Consider the following 25,954-nt stretch of genomic DNA (forward strand, 5'->3'; position numbering starts at 1 on the left):
TTTTTAACATTAAATAAATATTAACCATTTAAATTGTAAAAAAAAAAAATTATAATAATAATTTTAAAGATTTTTGAGGGTGGGAGCAATTCAAGAAAAAAAAAATTAGAAACTGCAACCAGCACAAAAAAAATTAATATAATGTTTTTATTTGAGGTAAGAAGGTAATAAAAAAATTATAATAAAGGACTGAATGGAGGGAAAAACTAATTTGCACAAATAAATGAATAAATCACAATTAAAAAAATATACATTTTATATATCTTCGTAATATTTATATATTGTTTTAAAAATAAACTAAATGAATGAATATTTGTAATTGAATATTTCGTGGCATGGCGTCGACACGACAGGTACTAAAGGGAGCAGATTTAATCTCCCTCGTGTGTGACCTTTGACCCTGTGGGCTGTAAATCTCTCACTGTACGTATCCGACCTTCTGAACTCGGAGGAATTGTTTTAACAATTCAGATTAGGTGGCACTGTGGTGTGTCGTGATGAACAATAGAGAGAACAGTGTGTGTGAGTGCGTGAGAGTGTGTGTGTGGTCAATATCGACAGTGTGTGTAACGGGGGAAGGTCGGAGAAGAAGAGCGTCTGATTGTAGAGGACAACTGAGGGATTCTCTACTCGGTTCTCTCTGGACATCATTCAACTGCAGTAGCCAAACCCACACACACACACACACACACACACACTTCCCGTCGTTCATGTGTTAAACGGCCACCCGCTCTTCACTTGTGCACTTGCGATTTATATTTAACTATTTTTTCGTGAACTCTGAACTCTGTGTTCTGATTGGTCAGAACAGAACAGGAGCTCGGACAGGTTAAAACTGATGCACTAGCATTTCTATAGCAACGGTTTGTTCGCAGTGTACAGAGGATCCACTAATAAGACTTCTTGGAAGGACTCTCCACGTTTACGGCAGAGTTCGTGTTTTCCTCTGTACCATGACATGCAGTTTTTTCCTCATTAGTTTAAAGTTAAAATGCTAAGGCAGCGACTGTCAGCTGCTTTTACATACGTGACAACAGGAACCCGCCGTCCGCTATAAATTCTTTATTGCTAACCAAAACCAGACCGTTCCGGCCTGATGCTTCGGCACAGAAATACCCCATTCAGCCATAAACATGGCGGATCTTTCGCCCCTACCGTTAAGCATTTACCCAGATAGCATGTAAAGACTACTCTTGGAAGCACCACAATATAAAAACTGCTTGTTCAGATCACAGCTATATGATATATTGGATATATTTTAGAGTCAATGTGCAGTTTGTATACAGTACAGATTTACTGTCCTCTGAAAATAACAACTTTCAGCCATTACTGTCTAAATAACTGCCAACAAAAGTGAGTACACCCTCAGTGATAACAGCTGTAGGTGGTGTAAAAGTGTAAATCCACACGTCCTATTCATCATGTTCATGTTTTTGTCTGCTTCACAGAACCATAGAAATGTGTATCTTGTATTAGAGCAGTTACAATGTGGTGCTTTAAGTCCAATTCTCTCACACTGACCACTGGATGTTCTACATGCACCCTTATGGTGAAGAGTCTCTGAGGATTTGAGAATTAGAATCGTTGCTCTTCACTGAGATGCCGAGTCTGTAAGAAGGCCAGTATCACCCTGAAACTGAGTTACAGTACAGTGTTCAGGTGCAGAAGCTGCTTCATAAAAAAGACGCGTGAGTGCTGCAGCGTTGCTTTAGAGGTTGCAGAAGCAGAAGGTCCACTCGTCAGTACTCCATATGCCACACACCGCAAAGTCTGCAGGCCGTCGTCCCAGAAGGAGCCTCTTCTGAATCTGCTCATAAGAAAGACCTCAAACGGTTTGCTGAAGAACAACCTGTCCAAGAGCATGAATTACTGGAACCATGTTCTGTGGTCTGATGAGACGAAGATAAACTTGTTTGGCTCAGATGGTGTCCAGCATGTGTGGAGATGCCCTGGTGAGGAGAACCAAGAACATTGTGTGTTTGCCTACATTCAAACATGGTGGTGGCAGCATCATGGTCTGGGGCTGCATGAGTGCTGCTGGTACTGTGGAGCTGCAGTTCTTTGAGAGAAACTTAGATTTCAACATGTACTGTGATGTTCTGAAGCAAACCATGATGCCCTCAGTTCAGAAACTGGGCCGAACTACAGTTTTCCAACATAATAACGACCCCAAACACACCACTACACTTGGAGTGGCCAAGTTTGTTTCCAGACCTGAACCCTATTATGCTTCTGCGGAGCTCCTCAAGCGGAAGATGGAGAAGCACCATGAAACTGACATCCAGCAGCTACGTGATGTCATTATGGAGGAGAGGAAAAGTTTACCAGCAGCAACCTGTGCAGCTTTGGTGAATTCCATACCCAGGAGTATTAATGTAGTGCTGGAGAACGATGATGTTTCCACTAAATATTCACACTTTGAAAACAGTTTTGACATGTTGACTTACTTTTGATTATTGTTATTTAGACAATAATGTCTGTATGTTGAGTTATTTTTAAAGGACAGTAAATCTGTACTGATACAAACCGCACACTGAGTTGGATTAAATTATTTTTGGACAGCTGACTTTTACAGATATATGTGGGAGTTGTAGCTTGGTGGGTAAATCTAAAGAACTTTGGATCTGAAGGGCATGGATTCAAATCCCAGCCACACCAAGCTGCCACTCCTGGGCCCCTGAGCAAAGCCCCTAACCCCATAGCTGGTCAGTTATATGAATAAGATAAATGTAAGTTGTTTGATCGTCACATGATTGTATAGTCTTTGGATACAGTAGCAGGACGTTTTCCCTTCACTTGAACTTGACATTGGCCCTGTGCACAAAGATCTGCTTTACATGGGTTGGGAGTTTGTGAAGATCTTCTGCTATAGAGCTCCAACCCTATTAAACATGAATGAAATAGAGCGCTCCTCACCTCACCTTCATCAGCACTTGACCTCACTAACACTACTGTGGCTGAATGAATCTCCATAAGCAGACTACAAAATCTAGTAGAACATCTTCCCTGGAGAGTGGAGGTTTTCATAACAGCGATTGGGGACTAAAAGTGGAATAACACATACTAATCTGATGCTCATGTATTTATAGCCTAGTTGCAAATACAGCTCGTATTAAATAGAGAAACAAACATGCATTAATTCCATAAACTCTGCCCTGTGTTTTGCTGACCAGATGTCTGCGGGTTTAAAACTGCTGAAAGGATGAATGTAAATAGAACCTGACCGGTGGATCAGCTTACTATGAACGCGAGACGTTAAAGTCGCCCCTATAGTGTCCCACAACATAGCGTACATATGTTACATTTTGCCCTATTTATTTCTACGCACCAGAGCGTTTGGGGTTAACGTGATTTTTACTGACTTTGCCCTCCATTTTGACTCAATTCAGGACCGAACACGTGTGTTTAAACCTGAACGCTGAAGCGTGTTTGGTGTAGCTGTGGGACCCTGTGGTGTTGAATAACTGCAGAGGGAGGAGTAGCTGAGGCCCGTCTGAGACCCGAGACTCGGCGGCGTTAAGGGTTTCAAAAGAGATTCAGACATCCTGCATGCGCTCGTGCTGCTGAGCTCGGCGAAAATGTATTATTCAACGCCGTTTGCAAGCTGAGCTGGATTTGTGTGCATGCATGCATGTGTGTGTGTGTGTGTGTGTGTGTGTGTGTGTGTATCTGTGACCCAGCTTAAGTCAAAGAACCAAAAAACATTAAAAGGTCGCCTGAATGAGTAAGAACTGGTGTGAAAAACAGGAGCGAGAATGTTTCTCCGGATGCTTTGCAGCAACACATACGGATTAAAAAAAAAAACACAAAAAATGGGATGCATCATTCTTTAATAAATAATTTTAAAATGTGCATCTGTGAATATTTTTTTAAAGGTGTATTAAAAAATAATAATGAATAATAACCACTGAATGTTTCAGCACAAATGTATTACGTGGCTCACAAAGAAAAAAAACATGACCGAAATCGGGAAGTTCTTATCGCAGCCAGATAATTAGACTGTAAGCAAAAACACTACGTTCATGCTTTTGAGAAACTTAATAAACACGATGAAACCAGAACAAACCCCTGCACTGTTTTTCCATGAACTGAATGAAACCGCATGCAAAATTAGAAGCGCACGAGTAAACGGAGAAATTGTAACCAGTCACATAGCTACATTGTTGTAATAGGTAAGGAAATGATTTAAACGAACCACTAAATGTACAGCTCACAAAGATAGCAATGTGATCACTGAAGCTTTTAAACCACAGAATAGGAAGGAATAGGCTTGACCATTCTCATATTAGAACTACAAGTGTTCATGTTATAACTCTCAAAATGCTTGTTTATGTGCATGGAAATCATGTCATGACCTTCTATAATAATACATTCTCTACTTTGCATGCTAATGCTGCATTCAATTAAAGGTCAAGCCTCAAGAAAACACTCAATCAACTCAAAGTTCATATCCAGGAGCTCGAGATGGTCTTTTGCCGGCTGTCAACAGTTCAGTTATTCAGTCAGAGTTCAGTTATCTTAGTGTTAGAGCGTTTATTTCTTTCTGTGTTTTTTGTTGATTTAAAGCCCAATTTCAGCTGTTGTCTAACCCCAAGGGTTGGGGTTGACATTAGGGTTGGGGTTGACATTAGGGTTGGGGTTAGGGTTGAGGTTGACTTTAGGGTTGGGGTTGGGGTTGAGGTTGACGTTAGGGTTGGGGTTGGCGTTAGGGTTGGGGTTGGCGTTAGGGTTGGGGCTGACGTTAGGGTTGGGGTTAGGGTTGACTTTAGGTTAGACGTTAGGGTTGTGGTTGACGTTAGGGTTGGGGTTGAGGTTGACATTAGGGTTGACGTTAGGGTTGGGGTGACGTTAGGGTTGGGGTTGACGTTAGGGTTGGGGTTAGGGTTGAGGTTGACTTTAGGGTTGGGGTTGACATTAGGGTTGACGTTAGGGTTGACGTTAGGGTTGGGGTTAGGGTTGACGTTAGGGTTGGGGTTGACGTTAGGGCTGGGAGTTGACTTTAGGTTAGACGTTAGGGTTGTGGTTGACGTTAGGGTTGTGGTTGACGTTAGGGTTGGGGTTAGGGTTGACGTTAGGGTTGGGGTTGACATTAGGGTAGGGGTTAGGGTTGACTTTAGGTTAGACGTTTGGGTTGTGGTTGACGTTAGGGTTGGGGTGAGGGTTGACGTTGGGGTTGGGGTTGAGGTTGACGTTAGGGTTGGGGTTAGGGTTAGTATAGAGCTCGACTTAGGATCATCAAGACATCTCTATTGTAATTCAGGGACTATCTATACTAGTTTTAGATGAATCGACATGCAGACGAAGCACTCGTCACATGACTCTAGGAGCTAGCCTAAATTCTGTAGGCGGGGCTATGTGAAAAAGGGTGGGGCCAAGTGCCTTTACAGTGTTCCTATAAAACTTAGGGAAGAGGATGAAGATATGGGCATACCTGTTCTTCTCCATCTCGTTATGCGTTGACCTGCAGAAAGAGACAGAGAAAAAGAGAAAATGGGTAAAAGATTACAGTGCATTATAACATTTCCCCCAAAAAGGCACTACAGAAGTGCTCTAATGTGCTCATAGGGGGATTTGAAGTGTGCAGTGTGGAGGTGGATGATGTTAATGATGATGATGATGATGAGGAGGAGGAGGAGGAGAATGTGTGTGAGGGAGAGAGAGAGAGAAAGAGTGCATGATGAGTGTGTGGGTGTACAAAAAAAAGGCTGCTGGTGCCAAAACCAGCTACGTAGCATGAAAACACAATGAGTCACATAACAGTGGAAATATGGCTGAATGTGAGTGTGAAGTGGATGAATGGATGGTTTGAAAATGAGGATGAACCTGTACATGTCTTTGGCTTTGTTTTTTTACTTTGTGCAGCATGTCAATTTCTGATTTCTGTCCAACTGTTGTTGCAAACTAGTAATTGTGCATTTGTGTGTGTGTTATCTCAGATAGTGTGACCGTGTATCGTGTGTACACAGCATGTCAGGATTTTGGTAATTACATGTTTCTGACTTTCGTCCGACCTGTAATTGGTAGTTGAGAAAGCGAGCGGATGTTTTTTTTTTTTTTTTTGTGAGCGTGTGACTCACGCCATCCGAAAACTTGCTAGGGGTTTCTGTGGTTACATTTATGCTTTTTTTTTTTTTTTATAAAACATAATAATAAGTAAGACATTGATATCTCCTTTAGCTATTGGGCAACTGGTAGCTAGAGTGCCTGGTATCTGGATGGTGATGGCTTTACTTATAGAAAGGAGTCTCCAGTTTCAGCATGTTTCAACTGGTTTTCCAGGGGGTTTTTTTTCAGGATTTTTCCCTCTTTAACATGACAAGCTACATTTTGTTGGTCTAATATTAGTAGTGGTAGTAAAAGAAGTAATAGTAGTTGGAGTGGTAGTGATAGATAGTTAGCATTGCAATAGCAGTATTAGCAGTAGTACAGGATCCCCGGTGGTCTAGTGGTTAGGATGCGGCGTTCTCACCGCTGCGGCTCGGGTTCGATCCCCTGGGAGGGAACCAACCCCAGCCATTAGGGTTGCACAAGCCTTAGTGCCGGTCCCAATCCTGGATAAATGGGGAGGGTTGAGTTAGGAAGGGCCTCCAGCGTAAAAACATGTGCCAAATCAAACATGCGGATGATCCGCTGTGGCGACCCCTAATGGGAGAAGCCGAAAGAAAGTTATTTTTATAGGCAGTAGTAGTAGTAATGCCACTTGTAATAGTAGTAAAAGTGATGTCACTTTAAAAAGTAATAGTGTCAGTAGTAGTCTACTTATAGTAGTAGAAATTGTAGTAAAGGTAACAGAAGTAGCACCATTAAAGGCCGCAGTAGCAGTAGAAGCACTTGTTGCAGTAACGCCAATTGTAGTAGTAATAATAATAGTAGTAAAGGTAGTATAAGTATAAGCAGTAGTCGCAATAGAGGCAGTAGTAGTAGTAACACCACATGTCGTAGCAATAGTAGCAGTAGGGTAGTAGTCATGGCCAGTTGTAGTAGCAGTTGTAGTACTAGAGATAGTAGATAGCAATAGTTTAGGTAGTAGCAGTAACTGTAAGGGCAGTGGTAGCAACAGTAGTAATGAGAGTTGTGGGGGTCGTAGTAATGCTACTAGTTTAATAGTAGTAGGGGTACAGTCGTCCCCCGTGTATCGCGGTATTTACGTGCCAAAACTGACCGGGAAAAATGCTTTTTTTATCGTTTAAGTCATAAATAATCCTCCAACACTCTTTAAACATACACAAAAACATTTTCAAGAATATAACTAGATGAATTTTGTGTAAATTCGTAAAAATCTCACATTTATAGTGAGTACTGTACAGTACTGTAGTGTAGCCTATGCATAGTTTCTCTTCTAGTTTATTGGTTGAAGTATCCTATAACGTCAAAAAGGGGCTGAGTTAAAGATACACGTGACTGCATTCTTTATTTTCATTGGCTAAATCTGGTTTCCATTCCATTTCCAATCCAATCCATTTTTGACGTCAGAGCCAATCACAACCCAGAGTAAATGATTAGGCCATTCAGATTGGCCAGACTTAATCCTCGAGCCGTTTAATTGAGATTTTCTGCATCCTAGCACCACATATTTCGTACACGATACATGTTCTTTGTCTCGTGTAACTCTATGATTATGTACAAGGGAGCATGGTACTACCTCCGAAATGGCTCTGCAGCACAATGATGAGAGAGAAATTCCGCCAGGCTGAGAATGCGAAAGTGTTTCTTTATTTATAGCTACGAGTCTCCTCTACAGAGGCAGCGGTGTGCTCGGTGGTGCAAAGGAAAGTTATCCTCAAGACTTAATCCTCTTGTGCTGTTCAATGCTCAAAATCTAGAGCTGTTCACTCGGTTTAATCTTTTACAGCATCCTGGTCCACAATGTCATCTTGAGGATCGTTACGTTGCTCGATTAGCTCGTGTGAAGCTTTAGATTTAGCAAAGTAAAACATAATTATTGATCTGTGACCATTTTGCTGTTGCTAGGAGATGTTCATTAATCATGCAGAGAAGGAATCTCCAGTGCCAGCACTATGTAACAGAGGAGTTTACGCTTTGTGGGATTTCTTGGGAATCTTATTACAATGTTACATTTTTAACACTTTGCTCGATGTGTGTTACTTTTGTACAAATCGCGTCATTCTTTCGCACTTGCTAAGCTAGTATAAGATAGCCAAATACTTACAAATATATATATTCTTACATATCATATACTATTAATTACTAAGGAAACAAGTTGGGAAGCTCAGAAATCGCTGCAGGATGATGCAATTTTGTTTCAAATTCTGAACAAAATTGTTGATATACAAAAAATGATTGGGACACCTGAATTTTTCAGCCATACGTGCTGGTTTGCCAAACTTCTAGCACAAATTTGGAGGCACACAATTGTAGAGGATGTCTTTGTATGCAGTATCATGAAATGTTCCCTTCAAATGAACTTGCAGACCCAAACCTGTTCCAGCATGACAAAGCCCCTGTGCACAAAGCCAGCTCCATGAAGATTTGCTTTACATGGGTTGAAACTGTGTGAAAGATCTCCTGCTATCTGACTCTCAACCCTATTGAACACCTTTAAGATAAGTAAGTGAATGCTGACTGCACCCCAGGGCACCTCACCTCACTCATCTGACTTTACTAACAATCTTGTGGCTGCAGGAAATTTCACACAAATTTCTAAAAAATCGAGTGGAACCTGCCAGAAGAGTGGAGCTTATTATAACAGCACAAACTAAATGTGGAATGGGATGTTCACAATGCACATATGAAACTTACAGTTGTGTGTTATGGTATGTCTTAAGATTTTGTTACAGGGGTCTGAATATTGTAATATTTGTAACAAATTGCAGAATCGAGTACTGCTATACTGTGTATAACTTCGCTTGAAGCTTTTATTATATTTTAGTTTCAATATTATTTCATTAAAACTAATTCATCTGAATTCCGATTATCTTGTAATGATGTAACACCAATAACAGCTGCAGAGATAAGTTCAATACCATCAACTGGTGGCTATTTTGTTTCTGTCCAGGGTAATATTTGAATTCGTTTGAGTTTTTCCATGCAGTTCTATGCAAATCAGAAAGAAATGTAGGAGCCAGTGTGTGCACGTGTGTGTGTGCACGTGTGTTTGAAAGAGAAAGAAAAAGGGAGGTTGTAGCTTAGTGGTTAAAAGCAATGGACTTTGGAGCTGAAGGTCATGAGTTCAAATCCCAAGGCCCATAACCCGATAGCTGCTCAGTTGTATAAATGAGATAAATGTAAATTGCTTTGGATAAAAAAAAACAAAAAAACAACTATTTATCCCTTTGTAATGACCAAAAAAGAAGAGCAGGTCCCTGCAAAGCTGGGTCAGGGTCCTCATAATCACCTCACAACGATACAGCGTGTTTTTACTAACTTTATTAAAAAATTTGTTTTGTTTAATCAGAATCAGCTTTATTACCAAGTATGTTTACACACACAAGGAATCTGACTTGGCAACAGGAGCTTTTAGTAATGTTAGAGATGAGGGTATAGGTATAGAGAATAGTGTTAATTAGCTAATCATCTGCTCAAAGGTCCTCACAAGGACAGGACTACATCTGCGTCCTCATTTGACTTCACAGATTTTACTCATTAATTTTCTTTGAAAAACCATACAAGTAAAAAAAAGTCTGTCCTTTTGTTTAAGGTTAAAAATCCTTACAATGATTGAAAACTTGTGTATGTGTGTATGGAGTACAGTAAAGCATACAGAGTGGTTGATGGACACCAGGTCACGGGTCTATAACTCTCAGGGATTGCTCCTGGGTACTGCTGCTACATTTGTGTGTGTGTGTGTGTGTGTGTGTGTGTGTGTGTGTGTGTGTGTGTGTGTGTGTGTGTGTGTACAGCGAATACACTATCGGTGTTGTTACATAATTTCCATATTTCAAACTTTCTTTTGTTACCAAAAATAATGTTTAATTAATGTTTAACGTTTTAAACAAGTTAAACATTTCCTTGTTTCAGAGAATTCACACCAGTGTCCTTTAATCTATTTTTTTACTTTAATGTAAGACGTTTAATACCATAAACGTAAAACATTACAGTGGGTTAATACACACAAACACACTCTACATACTGTACAACATTTTTTGACCTTAAATGTTGTATGTAGTTAGATGTGTGAAACTTTCCCACCCACACGCAATACAATGTCATGTTCTAGAGCTTAATTTTTTCAAGTTACATTAGTGTCGTGGGTTGGTTTAAGACACACCACTCTTTCTGTACAGTGGTTCATTTGCTCTTTAAATATTCCTGTAGGGTTGTTTCTGTTTACAGAGCGCATCGAAAAAGATTGGAAAATGTTTTATTTTGCTCCAAAATTGTACTCGGATTTATTGTTAACAAACATAAGAAATAAGCATGTAACAGAGAATTTTATGTGCCAATCAGCTGTTGGCTGATCTGTGAAGGGGTTGTTTTTGTTATTGTTGTTAGGAGACTTTTGTGTAACATTTACAGAAGTAGTGTATCTAATCAGTAGCAGGCGTTTATGCGTTTTCTTCGGAAATGTGACGACGTACTTTTTTTGGCAGAAAGAGAAGGCAGCAGGGGAAGTTTTTCATCTTTATTACTTTATTGGACGTAACTAAGAGCGGTACACCATAGCCGGTTACTATCAAAAACATTGTTATAGTTGTTCCATGAAAATAGTCTACAGTGCGTATTACTTTTATATCTCGTGTTTTATGTTTGATATAATAGCATAAGCGAGCAAAATACACTATATGGACAAAGTTTGTGGACACCTGATCATAAGATTATGTGCTTTTTGAAAATCAAATTCCACTTTTAATAACCATTTGCTGTTATAACAACCTTCTTCTTCAGCTTTTATGGAGATTTGTGGAGATTATTTTAGCTACAAGTGTGTTAGTAAAGTCAGGTACTGATGAATGTGAGAATGTGAGGAGGTCTGGGGGCAGTCAGCATTCACATTCATCCCAAAGGTGTTCAATAGGGTTTAGAGCTCAATAGCAGTAGATCTTCCACTCCAACCCATGGAAAGCAGATCTTTATAGAGCTGGTTTTGTACACAGGAGCATGTTTGAACAGGTTTGGGTCTCCTAGTTCAAGTAAAGGGGTAATTTCATGCTTCTTTATTTAAAGACACTCTGTACACCTGTGTGCCACCAACTTTGTGCAACAGTTTGGGGAAGAACCACATAAGTGGCTGAAAATGTCAGGTGTCCAAATAATGTAGATAATGCTGCTAATAAGAATTTAATATTTTGATTTCTAAATGTATTTGTATGACAGGATGACTAAAGTGATACACTATAAGTTTTATTTATTTATTCATTTTTAGAATCTGACATAAATGATCAGAAATCATTAAAATAAATGGACTAAATGCAATAACAGTGTGAAATTCTCTTCTCTACACACCAAATTTTCTGTACGTATGGCAGAATAAAGACAGAGAGATGAACGATACTCTTCTAACACCCCCTCCCCTCCCCCCTCACGGTTTTCTCATCTATTGACCCTTCTTCTAAAAATACCCCGTCCTCTCAAAACACCCGGGGCGCTACTCCGGCAACGGGCGCTCTCACGTTTATACCCGCACGTGTGTGTTCTCGCATCTACATAATCCGGTAGGCGAAAGCTCGACGGTGCACTGCGTTTCCTGTTCTGTGAAACCTGCACATTTTTCTCCTGAGACATTCTTGACTCGAGTCAGTTCTGTTTCTAAGTGACACTTTTGCAAAAAAAAAAAAAAAAAATAGAAAGAAAAAAGAAAATTTGAAATAGGAAAAAATTACATTTAATAGGAATATAATGGGAATTTTATTTTATTTTTTTTAAGGAAAAAATAAAGAGAAAAAACTAGGGAAAAGAAAGGAGGAAATTCAGGTAGTCAGGCTATTTAAAACATACATAAATAAATAAATAAATAAATAAATAAATAAATAAATAAATGTCAAATATTGTGTGCACATTTTTATCTGTTCTAAACGTACCTTAAATTAATACTTTTAATACTCTAATCAGCATGTGCATGAACAAATATTGATGCTTTATGCAATGTATATATAAATATATATATTTATAATTAGTGAAACCAAACTCAACATAGCGCATGAAGACAAAATATTCTTGTAAATGTTTGAAAGTAATGATGGTCTTTTGCTGTGTTTCCACACGGACGGTTTTAATTGCCGGATGTGTGCGTCATGGGGGATTTTGGTGCTGATTTGAGACTTGGCGCATCAAAAACAAATGTTTAGTGATTTTTCGGTGAAGTTTATTATTATTTATTTATAACTGAGTAAAGAAAGAAAGCTGTGAATAAACGTGTGCTGCGTTGAAGGTTGTAATATATTTTTTTTAATTGCCTCTTTTATTTATTTATTTATATTTTAATAAAAATGATCAAACGGAAATGCGCGGTGCGTTAATAAAATTAGTGCCGTTGAAAATTTTTTTGCATTAGCACGTTATTAATGTTATTACGTGTCATGATGATGATTATTAAGAGGTGGATTGATTCAGGTAGGAGACCACTGAAGGCCTGGGGGGTGAAATACAAGACCGGACACTGTTACTGGTTTGAGGTGTTTGTGTTACGGGTCAGTGTGTGTTTCTGATTTGAGTGATTTTGTGTTTGCGTCTTTGGATCATTAAGTGATTCGTCTCTGTTCGCACGAGATCTGTGTTCTTAAGCGTGTGTGTGTGTGTGTGTGTGTGCTATCATAACGCAGCTCTGTGCACTATAGGGGCTTGTGCTGTAACGCTGAGAGCCACCTGTTCACCCGGCCGAAGCCAAACCTCTAACATGGCGAATAAAAAAGACAAAACCTGCGAATCTTTTCCTCGTTCACGTTTTTTCTCTCCTAAAAGCCGAGAAATTCTCCTTTAAAAATAACCCGTGTCATTTCCACCCTGTGCGTGTGTTTATATTTATTTCGCTTGGTGTAAATCCTGAGTGAGGTGTAACACTCCTGGCTTTACTCTAACGACGAGCAGCTTCCTCGTCACGAGGGAAATTTACACCTCCTATTAAAAAACAGGAATATTCTACACTAAGGGAAAGCCATATTAGTGTCTGTGGCAGCTTTGGGACAGGATGTGTGTGTGTGTGTGTGTGTGTGTGTGTGTGTGTGTGTGTGTGTGTGTTTGTGTGAGTAAAGAGGAAGAAGAGGTAGGTGGAAAACTGTCATGTGTGTAATGCCGGAGCTGGAACTGTACTTGTTGCTCGAAGCTGGCAGCAATGCAGAACGGAGGGGGAGGAAAGGAGGATGAAACACACACACATACATACACACACATACACATACACACACACACACGGAGAGCGTAACACTCCCTACCCTTCCCCCAACAAGCCATCAGGAAACGTAACAAGCCAAAGTAGAAGGGAGGCGTGCAGGGAGAGAGAGAGCGAGAGGGAATATCTTTGGATCGTAAGGGCTGACACAAGGTTAACACACACACACACACACACACACACACACACACACACACACACACGACTATCAATTTGACAGTAGGTCTCCGGCTTTCCTTAAGCCCTCTGAACGACGTCCATCGACTTGATATTTTGCGGCTCAGCGTGATACGATCACGTTCTTATTTAATTAACAACAACATTAAAAATAATAGAAATACAGTGAATCTCTCGATGATTGGGAAAGGAGTCTCCAGTATCAGAGATAATCCCGAATCTTTACGTTTTCCAAAATGTCGCACTGAAAAGAACGACGCGCTATAAACACGGATCTTTACAATAAAATGTACACACAAATAATAATAATAATAATAATAACAACAACAGTAATCATTTTACCAAATGGTGGTAGAAATGGGGATGGTATTTTCCAAAAAACAACAAAAACAAATCTCCGTTTTATAAAGAACACCAGACACTTCCTGGTTAGCGGCTAACGCTAGCGCTATGGATTCTTTAGCATTTTCATGCATGCGTGAAACAAATCTGATTTCCTGAACGAAGTGAGTGGCCACAGTGACACCACACTGACTTCACTTTCTTTATTATACCCTGACATTGTTGTGTATGTTTTCAAGTTGAATAATAATAATAAAAAAATGCGCACGAGGCGGAGACTAAACGAACTTGTGGTCCGCCATTATATACCTTCCTGAGGGAAATTTAACTATGTTCCGCATGTTCTGCAAAAATGACATAACCGAAGAATTTCAGTACATATACGTGTACCATTACACCCCTAATTTACATACATATATATATATATATATATATATATATATATATATATATATATATATATATATATATACACATACATATAAGCGGTAGTGCACTAGGGGGCGGAGCTTGTGTATAAATGTCCTGATAAATGTACTGTTCTGAATTTTAGTGATATGCGACATTTTGTGACACTGTGACTTGCGACTGATTCGCTTTATTAAACCGGTCATGGTGGACCAGCGATTACCACGGCAACAAGGACAAAACCCTTATACCTGGGTCTGTAATGGATCTCATACTCGTTATAAAGAGGGTCTAAAAAAAAAAAAAAAAAGCGTTTAGGTAAAAGCACTTGCGCTGTGATCTGCTGCTGCAGATGTGAACGCAGTTACTGTTATGAACAATCCACAAAAAAAACCGTAACAAATGAAACTGTGTATAAAGAAAGAAATAAATGCTAATTTGTTACATCACAATATTTCGAGGCGCAATAAAGATTATTTAAAATATGATACAATTAAATTTTTTTTATGCTTCATCCCCAAAATGTATCATGCCACACTTTATTGCGATATCGATATCTTATCTGTGTTAAACTCGATTCGGTGAATTTGGCGTAATTGATTTATTAATCAGTGAATTAATTAACTGGTTGAGATCAAACAACATTAATAATAATAATAATAATAATGAGGATGATGGGAAATAAAACGGCTGTCTAATTTGGATCTTCTTCCTTTGCACGTCATGTTGAATCTTTAAGACGGTCTTCCCTCGTGATGGCGGGAGATACCACCTATCACACAGGGGTTGGGGGATGGCTATGCTGTTGCCATGACGACATGAGACGACTGGGAAAACACATTGTGATTACGTTTAAAAAATCCGGAAAATCCGCTGCAGAAAGCTGGTAAAGCTCTCTCACACACACACACACACACACACACACACACACACACACACACACACACACACCTGCACGATGTCCTGCTCGCTCTGAACTGGAATAAGTTTCCCTACCCTGACCACAACACACACTGCTGTGTATAAATAGAGCTGACCCTGGGTTACCCTTATCCCTATCCAGTTATCTCCTGTTACACGCCACACACACACACACACACACACACACACACACACACACACACTACAACTGAAGCTTGTTCTTGCATCGTCTGTACACAGGCTTTTAGTTCGATTCTTCTGTAAACGTGTAAAAGCAACACGTTCACATTCTCTCTGTTGCAGGGAATCGTGATCCCCGAGCATGCATGTGATGCGGCGGCGCTTTAGTGCTCGAGGTCCATGTCCTCCTCGTCTGTCCCCCGTTAAAAAACCATGCTGAGGTCAAACTTTCTTCAACATCGCTTTACACATTAACTCCGCCTTCACGTTTTTAGAGGCTCAAGGTGTCCAAGATGGCTGCCATCTTAACGCTTATCCTCACTGTCTGCTGTACTTCCTGTTTATAGAGGACGGTAAGTCCGGCTGCGTCCTAAACCACATCTGTACACTGGAATACCGGCGTTTGATCGAAGTGCTCGTGACTGGGAAAAAAGTAAAACATCAAAGGGACGAGAATATGTGTAATGAGAACAATCAGCTTGACCCTGCTTAACAGGACAGAGGAGGAGGAGGACGAGGAGGAGGAGGATGAGAGGATGAAGAGGCCTGGGGCAGTGAATGATGGCTGAGTAATAAACAGAAGGGTGAGGGAGAAGCGTGGGAGTGCGTCGGGAACGTCAAAGCTACGTGTGAGATAAATGCATCCTCGCACTTGGACACAATGGGATGTTGACCCCCCTGCGTGATGGGACGAGGTCGAGTGCCTCGGGGCGAGCAGCCGGCTCCAGGAGCGACAGAATATCAGTTCCTGATTATGATATTCATGTCCTGAACTGCACCATGCCCCACATTTGCATACTGAAACGTGATTGGCCGTTATGTTTTATGATGCAACAACACTCAAACTCGTGCATAACCTCGACGTCATGTCATGCCACCTTTCATTCTACTACGTTTCTGTCCTTAACGTATCAGACAACTCACCTGACAAATGAGGACTCGCTGGACAACGTCCAACGATGTGCTTACAGAAATCCGGTACGCATCGGTCTCTACGAATGAGCTGTTGCTACGCTACGCTAACGAGCGTGATTATATAAACCTTTGTCGATGGAAGATCGTAGTAGTATAAGTCAATAAAGTTTGGATTATAGAAATGAGGCACGTTCATGGTTTTCCTGAGCACTAATTAAATCCCAGCTCAGGGTGGCGCTAGCTGACGGCTAGCATGCTGTCTCGCTCCTGACGGGATTTTTAGGCATCGCGCTATAAAGCAGTGGACCGGTCGTGTTGCGTATGTCGGGGACGAAGACAAAGACACGATGTGTGAGGGTTTTTTTTCCGTTTTCAGACCCGAGAACCAGCGAACAACGATATATTTATACATAGCTAGTGCATTAGCTAGTGCATAAGTATTGGCACCCATATATTGAACACGTTTAATGTACATAGGTGTACATTAAACATTGTACATAGCTATTGTTCATAGGTGTCTAGTGCATAAGTATTGGCACCCATGTAGTGCATACATGTGTGGTGCATCAGTGCCCCTTGTTTTTTTCATTCCTGCTTAGAGCAAAAGTATTGGCACATATTCGACATATATGCATGTAGGGTTAGTTCCTTAATTCATATCTAGTCCATAAGTATTGGCATCCCCATAAAGTATATATGTTCACTTCAACTGTGGGATTAGTTCCTTAATTCATACCTAGGGCATAAGTATTAGCACCCCTACATAGAGCATATATGTGCACTATACATGCAGGCTTGGTTCATTCATTTATTCCTAGGGCATAAGTATTGGCGCCCGTACATAGAGCATATATGTTCACTGTACATGTAGGGTAAGATCCTTAATTCATATGCAGTGTATTAGTATTGGCACCCATATATAAGGCATAAATGTTTACTGCAGGGCTACAACTAATTAATAAAATCAATAATGAAATTGGTTGTCAACATCCTCATCATGTGAAAATGGTGAAGTGTAATGAAGTGTTATTGTGTAAACTGTTTGTAACTTCAGGAAAGTCGCACTGGATCTGTTCTGTAGTGACTCGTGAGCATCAGGTCAACCAATCAGCTCGCTCACAACATCGTGATGATTCAATTAAACCGGTGCGAACAAACATTCATCTAAAATCAGCAAATAACAGCAGCAGTAACTGATGATATTGTTGGTCACTGTTGTGGTTTTCAGCAAATGTTTATGCTTTTGTACAATAATGTATATTTTTTAAGGTAACATGTTTGATAAAATACGCTTGTTTTAAAATGTACTTGTTTTCAACGTTTGCATATTTAATTTATGCAAATATAATTTCATTATTATACAACATTTAATTAATTATATATTCTGGATGCATATTTTCACAACAAAAAAAATGTCTGTGTATTCCTTTGAACGTCAAAACAACGTTAATATATTATATATTATTATTATATTATATATATTGGAGTTGAATGTAGTTATAATAAGAAAAACATCTCATTAAAAACATTTTTTAATCAAAAAATTATTTGATTAATCGGTTATTAAAATAATTGTCAGTTGGAGCACCAGTTTACTGTCCATTTAACAGTTTAGTTTCTTCATACATACATAGTGCATAAGTATTGGCACCTGCAAACTGCATACATGTTTTGTGCATTCACACTTATATTTTTAAGGATTTTTTGTGCATAAGTATTGGCACCTACGTTTAGCTCACAAACGCTGTCAGCAAAAGTACTTCTCATTTGTAATTATTGTACATGTATTAAATCCTGGCACCTACCTAGAGATTAAATATTAGGTTTATATGTGTTAGGGCATGGCTGTTTGGAGAGCTAATGAATAAGTATTGGCACCCGCATACCGCATACATATTTAGTTCATATGCGGCATATACGAGCATAATGCATGCATATTTAGTGCATAGGTAATGTTAAGTGCATAAGTATTGGGACATGCCTGTGGGAATTTCTGATTTGAACAAATATGATGGATGTACAAGTATGTATATGGGTGTACGGGCATGTGAGCTGAAACTAGGTCGCACATTTACCTGCTGCTGCAATTTTTCTTGCTTTTATTTTTCCGCTTGGAGCCGTCCCTGTCTTTGTGGCTGGTAAACGGCAACATCGAGGCGTACCCGTGTTCCGCTTCTGGGGGAGGGGGGGAAACATTAATAAATTAATAAATTAATTAATTAATTATCCAACAGAATTTTAGATTAGATCATATATATATATATATAAAAGCTGACAGCTCTCCGAGCATATCGTCTCATGCAAAAAGGTTATAATTTTGTCAGTTTTTTTTTTAAATGGCGATATACTACTTTTGGGTCAATGATGTCATATGAACTGGAGTAAACCCAACAGCCCAAACCAAAACACATGGAGGAGGAGGGGAAAGAGAAGGAATCAGAGGAGGAGAAGGAAGAAGAGGAGGAGGTTGATGATTATGATGCACCAGGACAAACCTCTATCAGGACTCCAAAAAAACATATATATCTATATCTAATCTAATCTAATCTAATCTAGGAAAGCACGAGTGCAACCCCCCACCCCCACACATCCTGAATATGCATGAGGATGCATGCATGCAAAAAAAATAATAAATCACGTGAGACGTGCAACAACAACACATGCATTTCTATGCAAACAAAACCTAATCCTGCATTGCAATTCAAAAGGGTTACATTTGTTTTTGTACATGTGTGTACAGTATGTGTGTGTGAGACCACAGCAACACACACACACATATATAGTGCATGCATTCCTGCATGCAAACCTAAAAAAACACCAATGCATGCAAAGTATTTATGTAAAATATATGTATTTGGTATATATTTATATATATTTTTTACCTCTTTCTCTACGATCGAGATACTCAGCAGCTTCGATCAACATCTGCACCATCCCGATGGCGGCCATGTTCAACAATATCACCAATGTAATGTTATAAATAAAAATGTAATATATTTATTATAATGGAAAAGGTGAAACCGTGGTGCTGCTGCTCGCGCGCGCGTCCGTGTCAATTAGAGGATGAAAAAAAAATGCACTAATTGAATGACAGCATGAGGAAAAACTGTGTTTTTTTGAGAGGCTCAGGAGTTGCAAAAAATGTTCTAGTTTTTTTTTTTTTCTGCAGTCAATAAAGTGTTTGGATCCCAAATGACGTGTCAGAAGAGATGAAGCGAACCTGCGCTGGTTTAATGGGAACCGGGGAGCTTTTTTTTTTTTTTTAAAGAAAGAAAAACAAAAGGAAAAACGGCAAAAAAAAAAATAAGAGTAAAATCTTGGTGCAAATTATAAAGTGCAAATGAAATGCTGATCAATGTAATAATAAAAAATATCTTCTTTAAGTGTCAAAGAAAAAAAAAAACAACAAAAACAAGCCTCTGACAGCAGCCCAGATTTATAACAAATATATATATTTAAGATGCCAAGCACAATTATAGCCTTAAAAAATACTTGACTTGATGCTTTGATGAAAATCAATCAAAAAATAATCAGAGAAATTAATAATAATAAAAAAATAACCACGAAGTGCCAGACTTTGTGTATAAAAAAATTAAACTAATGAGAAGTTATATTATCAACCATTCGCGCTTAGCAACTGGTAAATTACTACTCTTATAATAATAATTATTATAATAATTAAGAAAAAAAAGCCTATTAAAAGCTAGCTAAATTATGAGCGTCTCTCTATGCAGGCAGCTGAAACGGCTGTGAAGCGACTGTCACATTATCCTGAACTGGAGACACGGCTCGATCCCAATCATCTCCTCGCTCCCTTCCCTCGCGCGCTCCCTTCGCCGCTGAGAACACCACCAGCGCCTAGCACACTATTCAAGCGAATCCGTGCAATTTGGAACACGACAGGTGAACCACGGATGCAGCGCGCTGCTATTCGAGGACGCGTTCCAGGAAACGCGCTTCCTATTGGTGGATGGGGACGGGAGGCGCGCGTGACACGGAGGCGCGCTGCGATTGGTTGGAACGCTCGAAAGGGGGCGGGATGAAGGTGGACAGCTTTAGAGAATGAATAAAAAAGCGGAAAAGGGAATAAAACGCAAAGGAAATGACGTGTTTATTGTCACAAATAGCGTCAAAGGATGGATTCGGTGTCGGTTGTTTGAGCGGAGTTGTGTTCCGTGCGTTTATTCGTTTCGGAATGTAAACCATTCATGCCTGGTTTGTTGTTCAACCGCGATTGGTCAGCTCGCGCCGACATGCTCGCTTGTGATTGGACGGATGAAGCAACACCCCCGGAAGTCCCACCGGGGCCCCGCCCACCTCCTCTGCACATGCTGTTTTGCACAAACAGGATCCGCTTCTGTGCGTTCAAAACCATAATCAACATTGTTTTTCTTTTTTTAATTTTAATAATTTAATATTTATAATAAAAAACTGTGTGCTGACATTTTATATCTAATAATTATAAACATTTATTATTGATACAACTGATCGATTTTATCATCACAGTGTAATTAATCCCTACCACTGGAATGACCTTTAATTAAAGAGCAGTGTATAAATATAATCGAGTAAAGATTAATCAATTAAATATTTACAAAATTGTATTTTATATAATAAAATATTCTAATAATAAAATAAAGATGCAAACATCAAACTCAAATTTTATTGGAATTCAGGATGTGTATGCTATGATATATAATATACATTAAACATAATGAGGCATGTAGTTCTAACATTACAAATGAACAAAAATTCAAATATACACGTAACGAATGCATAAAAACACACGCAGCATGAAAAAAGTTCCTCCATCAAGCGATGAAATCCAGAGGTCTGTTAAATCCACCTTTCCTGTTCATGTATTGCCTGGGAAAGAAAAAAAATATATACATGATTACATCATTGATCATCTCTGCACCAACATATTACATCACCATCAGCCAATGGGAGGCTTCCGTCTCCGAGCCGGGAAGGGACTCCAGATGCGATTGGCCGGCAGAGTGGAGCTGCGTCGAGCTGCTGCTGAAGGAGCGAGTAAACAACACGGCGGCTGTTCAGGAGCAGCGTGCGAAGGGGAAAAAGACTAACGTGTGCAGGACGTGGCATGTCACGGATCTCTGTGTATTTCACAGCATAAATTAATAGATGTGTCTTTAATTACAGTAAAAGAGAACATGGTCCTGTTTCTGTATATTTCTTGTAAACTGATTTTTTAAAAATTTATTCTTAGTTTTTTCCCTGAGCAACTGTTTCCTGTTTCATCATTAATGCTGATTTGATCTTATTAGAGCCTGCTGACAAACACTGCAAAATGCTGGAAGGATAATTTATCACTACTAAAGATTTATCCTCATCATCATCATCATCATCATCAGCATCATTTCACCTGCCAAGACAAAACAGCTGAAAACGTTTCACATGTCCATTTTCCCCTCCATGTTTTGTTTCCTTCGCTCTTTTTTTCGAGATACACAAAGCTAACCCTCGGAGAGTCAGGGCGTTGTTAGCTCCGCCCCCTCATTAAGCGTTAAGGTTACTTTAAACTTGCTGCCAATCGTGCGTACGGTTTGACGCTGCGTCCGCAACTGACTTAAAAAAACTAAACTAACGCCACATCTCGCATGTCGCACTTGAATACGACTCGGTTACAGTAACACGTTTCCGAGTCAGAGCTCCGGATGGAGTGTGTACGAGTAATGCGCATTTCAGGTTTGGAAAATATCTCAAAATGTATGACGAGGAAATGCAGATCGCGACGAGCATGCGCACGCGAGAGAGAGAGAGAGAGAGAGAGAGAGACAGACAGACACTGAAAAGAAGAGCAAAAGATTGAGAAAGACAAGTAAGACAGAAAATCAGATACATAGAGAGGCAGAGGGATAGAAAGAAAAAAAAGAAAGAAAAGAAGACAGAAAAATACAGAGAGAGAGGGAGAGTCAGATGCAGAAAGAGAGGAAACAAGCCAGAGAAGAAAGAAGAGAGAAAGAAAGACAGACAGAAAGACAAAGCAAGACAGACACTGAAAAGAAGAGCAAAAGATTGAGAGAGGAGATACACAGAGAGACAGAGGATAGAAAGAAAGGAAAACAGAAAGAAAGACAGACAGACAGACAGACAGACAAATACAGAGCGAGAGAGAGGGAGAGACCAAGAAAGAGAGGAAGCAAGCCAGAGAAGAGAGAGAGAGAGAGAGAGAGAGAGACTTTTGGAACAGAAGGGAAGAGCAGAAACAGAGGTGTATTTGTTATGAACAGAGAGAAACCCAAAGTTGTGGAAAGCAATAAATAATAATCACACACCTGTATTTCCTCTTCTGGGTGACGTTGATGGCGTGAGCGTTCACAGAGCCATCCACCTTCCTGCCCTGCAACACACACACACACACACACACACACACACACACACACACACACACACACACACACAGCATTGCACCTTCATTTGATTTTTACACACAAACACGAGTTCATCCCTCACGCAGCAAAACATTCTGCATTCTGTTTCTCAGGACGTCATCGTGATCGCGTTCACGCCATGACTGCCAGCGGTGTTCAGGTCGAGAAAATGGAAGAGACACAAAGTCTCAGCTGCAGGTGTGTTCTCATGGCGCCACCGTGTGGTCATCGCATGCAACATCATAATTATTATAAGATATTACCCCTGCCAAGGTTTCATTTGTAAACCAATTGTGTGATGTTAAACTCGCAAAGTTCAGGGAGGAAAGACGAGGACAGAAAACCGCTGTGTGTGTGTGTGTGTGTGTGTGTGTGTGTGTGAGTGAGAGACTCTTACCTTTGTGGTGTCAAAAGTGGAGAAGCCCATCAGCTTCATCATCTCAATCTCCTCCTCTGTTTTTCCCTGCATGTCCTCCGCTGCAACACACACACACACACACACACACACACACACACACACAATCACGATCCTGTTCATTATCGCATTCCCATTAACGTATGCAATCAACTCACCTCCACCTCACCTGATATCTGATGGACCTTCGCAGGTTTCTCCTTCGACTCCTTACGATCTTCCTCTCGTCTGTCCTTCTGCCGAAGAGGCGACAGCGAGGATGAGCGGTGTCGCCGTGGAGACCTGCAGGTACATAACCACATACAAACAAGTCCCCAGTTACCGAACACTTTACCTAAATTCATATTCAAACTGAATGTGTGTGTGTGTGTGTGTGTGTGTGTGTAATGTCGCTCGATTGATTGATTGATTGGAAATAGAAAGGAAGACAAAGAGACGTGGTGGTGGAATGAGGAAGTGCAGGAGAGCAGAAGGAGAGAGCGGTTGGAGAAACAGAACTGGGATCGACAGAGTGATAAGAAAAGTAGGCAGGAGAACAAGGAGATGCGGCAACAGGTAAAAAGGGATGTGGTGAAAGACAAGGAAAAGTCATATGAGGAGCTGTATGAGAAGTTGGACACTAAAGAAGGAGAAAGGCTTTTTCTTCCGATTGGCCAGGCAGAGGAACCGAGCTGGGAAGGATGTGCTGCAAGTTAGAGCAATAAATAATGGAGAGGGAAATGTGTTGACTAGTGAGGAGAGTGTGTTCAGAGGATGGAGGGAGTATTTTGAGCAGCTGATGAACGAGAAAAATGAGACAGAGAGAAGGTTGGATGGTGTGGAGATGGTGAAGCAGGAAGTGAATAGGATTGTCGTTGGAAAGTCGGTTGGACCAGATGACATTCTGGTAGAAGCATGAAGATGTTTAGGAGAGATGCAGTGGAGTTTTTAACAAGATTGTTTAACAAGATTTTGGAAGGTGAGAAGATGCCTGAGGAATGGAGAAGGAGTGTGCTGGTACTGATCTTTAAGAATAAGGGAGATGTGCAGACCTGCAGTAACTACAGGGGAATGAAATGGATCTCACACACTATGAAGTTATGGAAAAGAGTAGTGGAAGCCAGGCTGAGAGAGTGTGTTAGAGAAGTGAAGAAAAGAGTGCAGGCAGGGTGGAGTGGGTGGAGAAGAGTGATAGCAGGAGTGATTTGTGATAGAAGAGTATCTGTGAGAGTGAAAGGAAAGTTTATAGGACTGTGGTGAGATCTGAGATGTTGTATGGTTTAGAGACAGTGGCATTGAGTAAAAGACAGGAGGTGGAGCTGGAGGTAGCAGAGCTGAAGATGTTGAGATGTTCGTTGGAAGTGACGACGATGGACAGGATTAGAAATGAGTTTATTAGAGGGACAGCCCATGTAGGACTTTTTGGAGACAAGGTGAGGGAGGTGAGATTGAGATGGTTTGGACATGTGCAGAGGAGGGACATGGGGTATATCAGTAGGAGAATGCTGAGAATGGAGACACCAGGAAGGAGGACAAGAGGAAGAACAAGGAGGAGGTTTATGGATGTGGTGAGGGAAGACATGCAGGTAGTTGGTGTGAAAGAGGCAGATGTAGAGGACAGGGGGGGGTATGGAGACGGATGATCCGCTGTGGCGCCCCCTAATGGGAGCAGCCGAAAGAAGAAGATTGATTAATTGATTGCACCCTACACCTCACCCAGACCGGTTCTTACCTGGACCGCCGCCTGTGAGGAGAGCGCGAGCGCGACCTTCTCCGTTCGCGGTCCCGGGATCGCGAGCGTTCCCTCTCGCGCTCCCTCTCCCTGCGCCTGCGCTCGCGGTCGCGTGAGGACGAGCGCGAGCGGCGCCTCTCTGCAAAAACAGCAGCAATTATTATTATTATTATTATTATAAAAAATGGCCGATCTAACACCGGCCGCGTCCCAAATCTCTCCACATCAAATAAAGTGCGGGTAGATAGGGTGTAGTACAAGAATTAGCATAAAAAAAAACTAGATTTAACAAAAAAAACTAGATCGGTAAAGTGCAACAATATAGCTATCGTTTTGTATTATGTATGTATTACGTCATACGTATACACCGCTAGTGTGTTTATTTTTTGTTTTGCTAACCTGTGAAAATAAAAAGCAACTTATAGAAAGAAAGAAAAAAGAAACTCCACCTCGTCGTGGAGGAGATCTGCTCCTGCTTCGCCCCATCTTTTCGGTTTAATTTATTTAATACTTCAAACTGCGATTTCTGGAGAGAAGACACAAAAAAAAGCTGGTAGAAATTTCTGGATGTGTTCGTTCACGTTACGCCATTTTGGTATCCAAGCGCGCGACAATTAAAAGGTACCGGAGGGAAACAACAAATGGGGAATCTTAGTTCCTACGCCGTGGTGGTTCCGGTGTGAACGTGTTCGCTCACATTAAATCAAATTAACCTTCAGAAAAGGTGATAAAGCATTCAATAAAATCGATAAAAAAAGAAATATATATTTTTTTGTGTCAATCGTCATGTATAAATATAATTGATAATGGCCTGAAATTTAATATATAAAGCACAGTGATTATAAGTTTATTATAATATGATTATAATTATATGCACATTATGTGTAACAGGTAGATAGTTAATGTTGAATAAGGTTTTTTTTTTCTTAACAGCATTCAGGCGTCTATATTAGCACATAAAAGCACATACCAATCTTAGGCTTGGGTGTCCACATACTTTTGGTCGTATAGTCTAGTTATTAACAGTTACAATTATTTTAAATAAAGTTAAATATTTCCTCCATTTTGGTGGTAATAAAGTTTATTTACATTACATTACATTACTGTGACGAACAAGCTTTAAAAAAAAGGACACCAATGCTTTAATCTTAAAGAAAGCAGCAGATATTTTTATTGTCAATTTAAAGACTAGAAACACCTTTGTA

The 25,954-nt window shown here is 40.1% G+C and overlaps 2 protein-coding genes across 2 annotated transcripts in view; both read right to left on the reverse strand.

Annotated features, from left to right (window-relative positions):
* Window positions 1–19,973, reverse strand: part of mxd1 (MAX dimerization protein 1) — a 28,631-nt gene extending 8,658 nt beyond the window's left edge. Inside the window, exons 1-3 of the mRNA XM_046841764.1 lie at window positions 19,111–19,973; window positions 18,304–18,403; window positions 5,432–5,461 (exon numbers count right to left, since the gene is read on the reverse strand). Coding sequence (XP_046697720.1) covers window positions 5,432–5,461; window positions 18,304–18,403; window positions 19,111–19,177 — 197 coding nt within the window. The 5' untranslated portion in view covers window positions 19,178–19,973. The remainder of the gene's footprint in view (window positions 1–5,431; window positions 5,462–18,303; window positions 18,404–19,110) is intronic.
* A 904-nt stretch (window positions 19,974–20,877) lies between these two features.
* Window positions 20,878–25,372, reverse strand: snrnp27 (small nuclear ribonucleoprotein 27 (U4/U6.U5)). Its single transcript, XM_046841541.1, has 6 exons — window positions 25,199–25,372; window positions 24,750–24,888; window positions 23,208–23,320; window positions 23,021–23,100; window positions 22,528–22,592; window positions 20,878–21,094 (listed from the first exon to the last, which is right to left on the reverse strand). Exons 1-6 carry the CDS (start codon window positions 25,233–25,235, stop codon window positions 21,040–21,042), a joined length of 489 nt encoding a protein of 162 aa, XP_046697497.1. The 5' UTR covers window positions 25,236–25,372; the 3' UTR covers window positions 20,878–21,039.
* Between the last annotated feature and the right edge of the window lie 582 nt (window positions 25,373–25,954).

Source organism: Silurus meridionalis, chromosome 27 (genome assembly GCF_014805685.1).
Source record: "Silurus meridionalis isolate SWU-2019-XX chromosome 27, ASM1480568v1, whole genome shotgun sequence".
NCBI lineage: Eukaryota > Metazoa > Chordata > Actinopteri > Siluriformes > Siluridae > Silurus > Silurus meridionalis.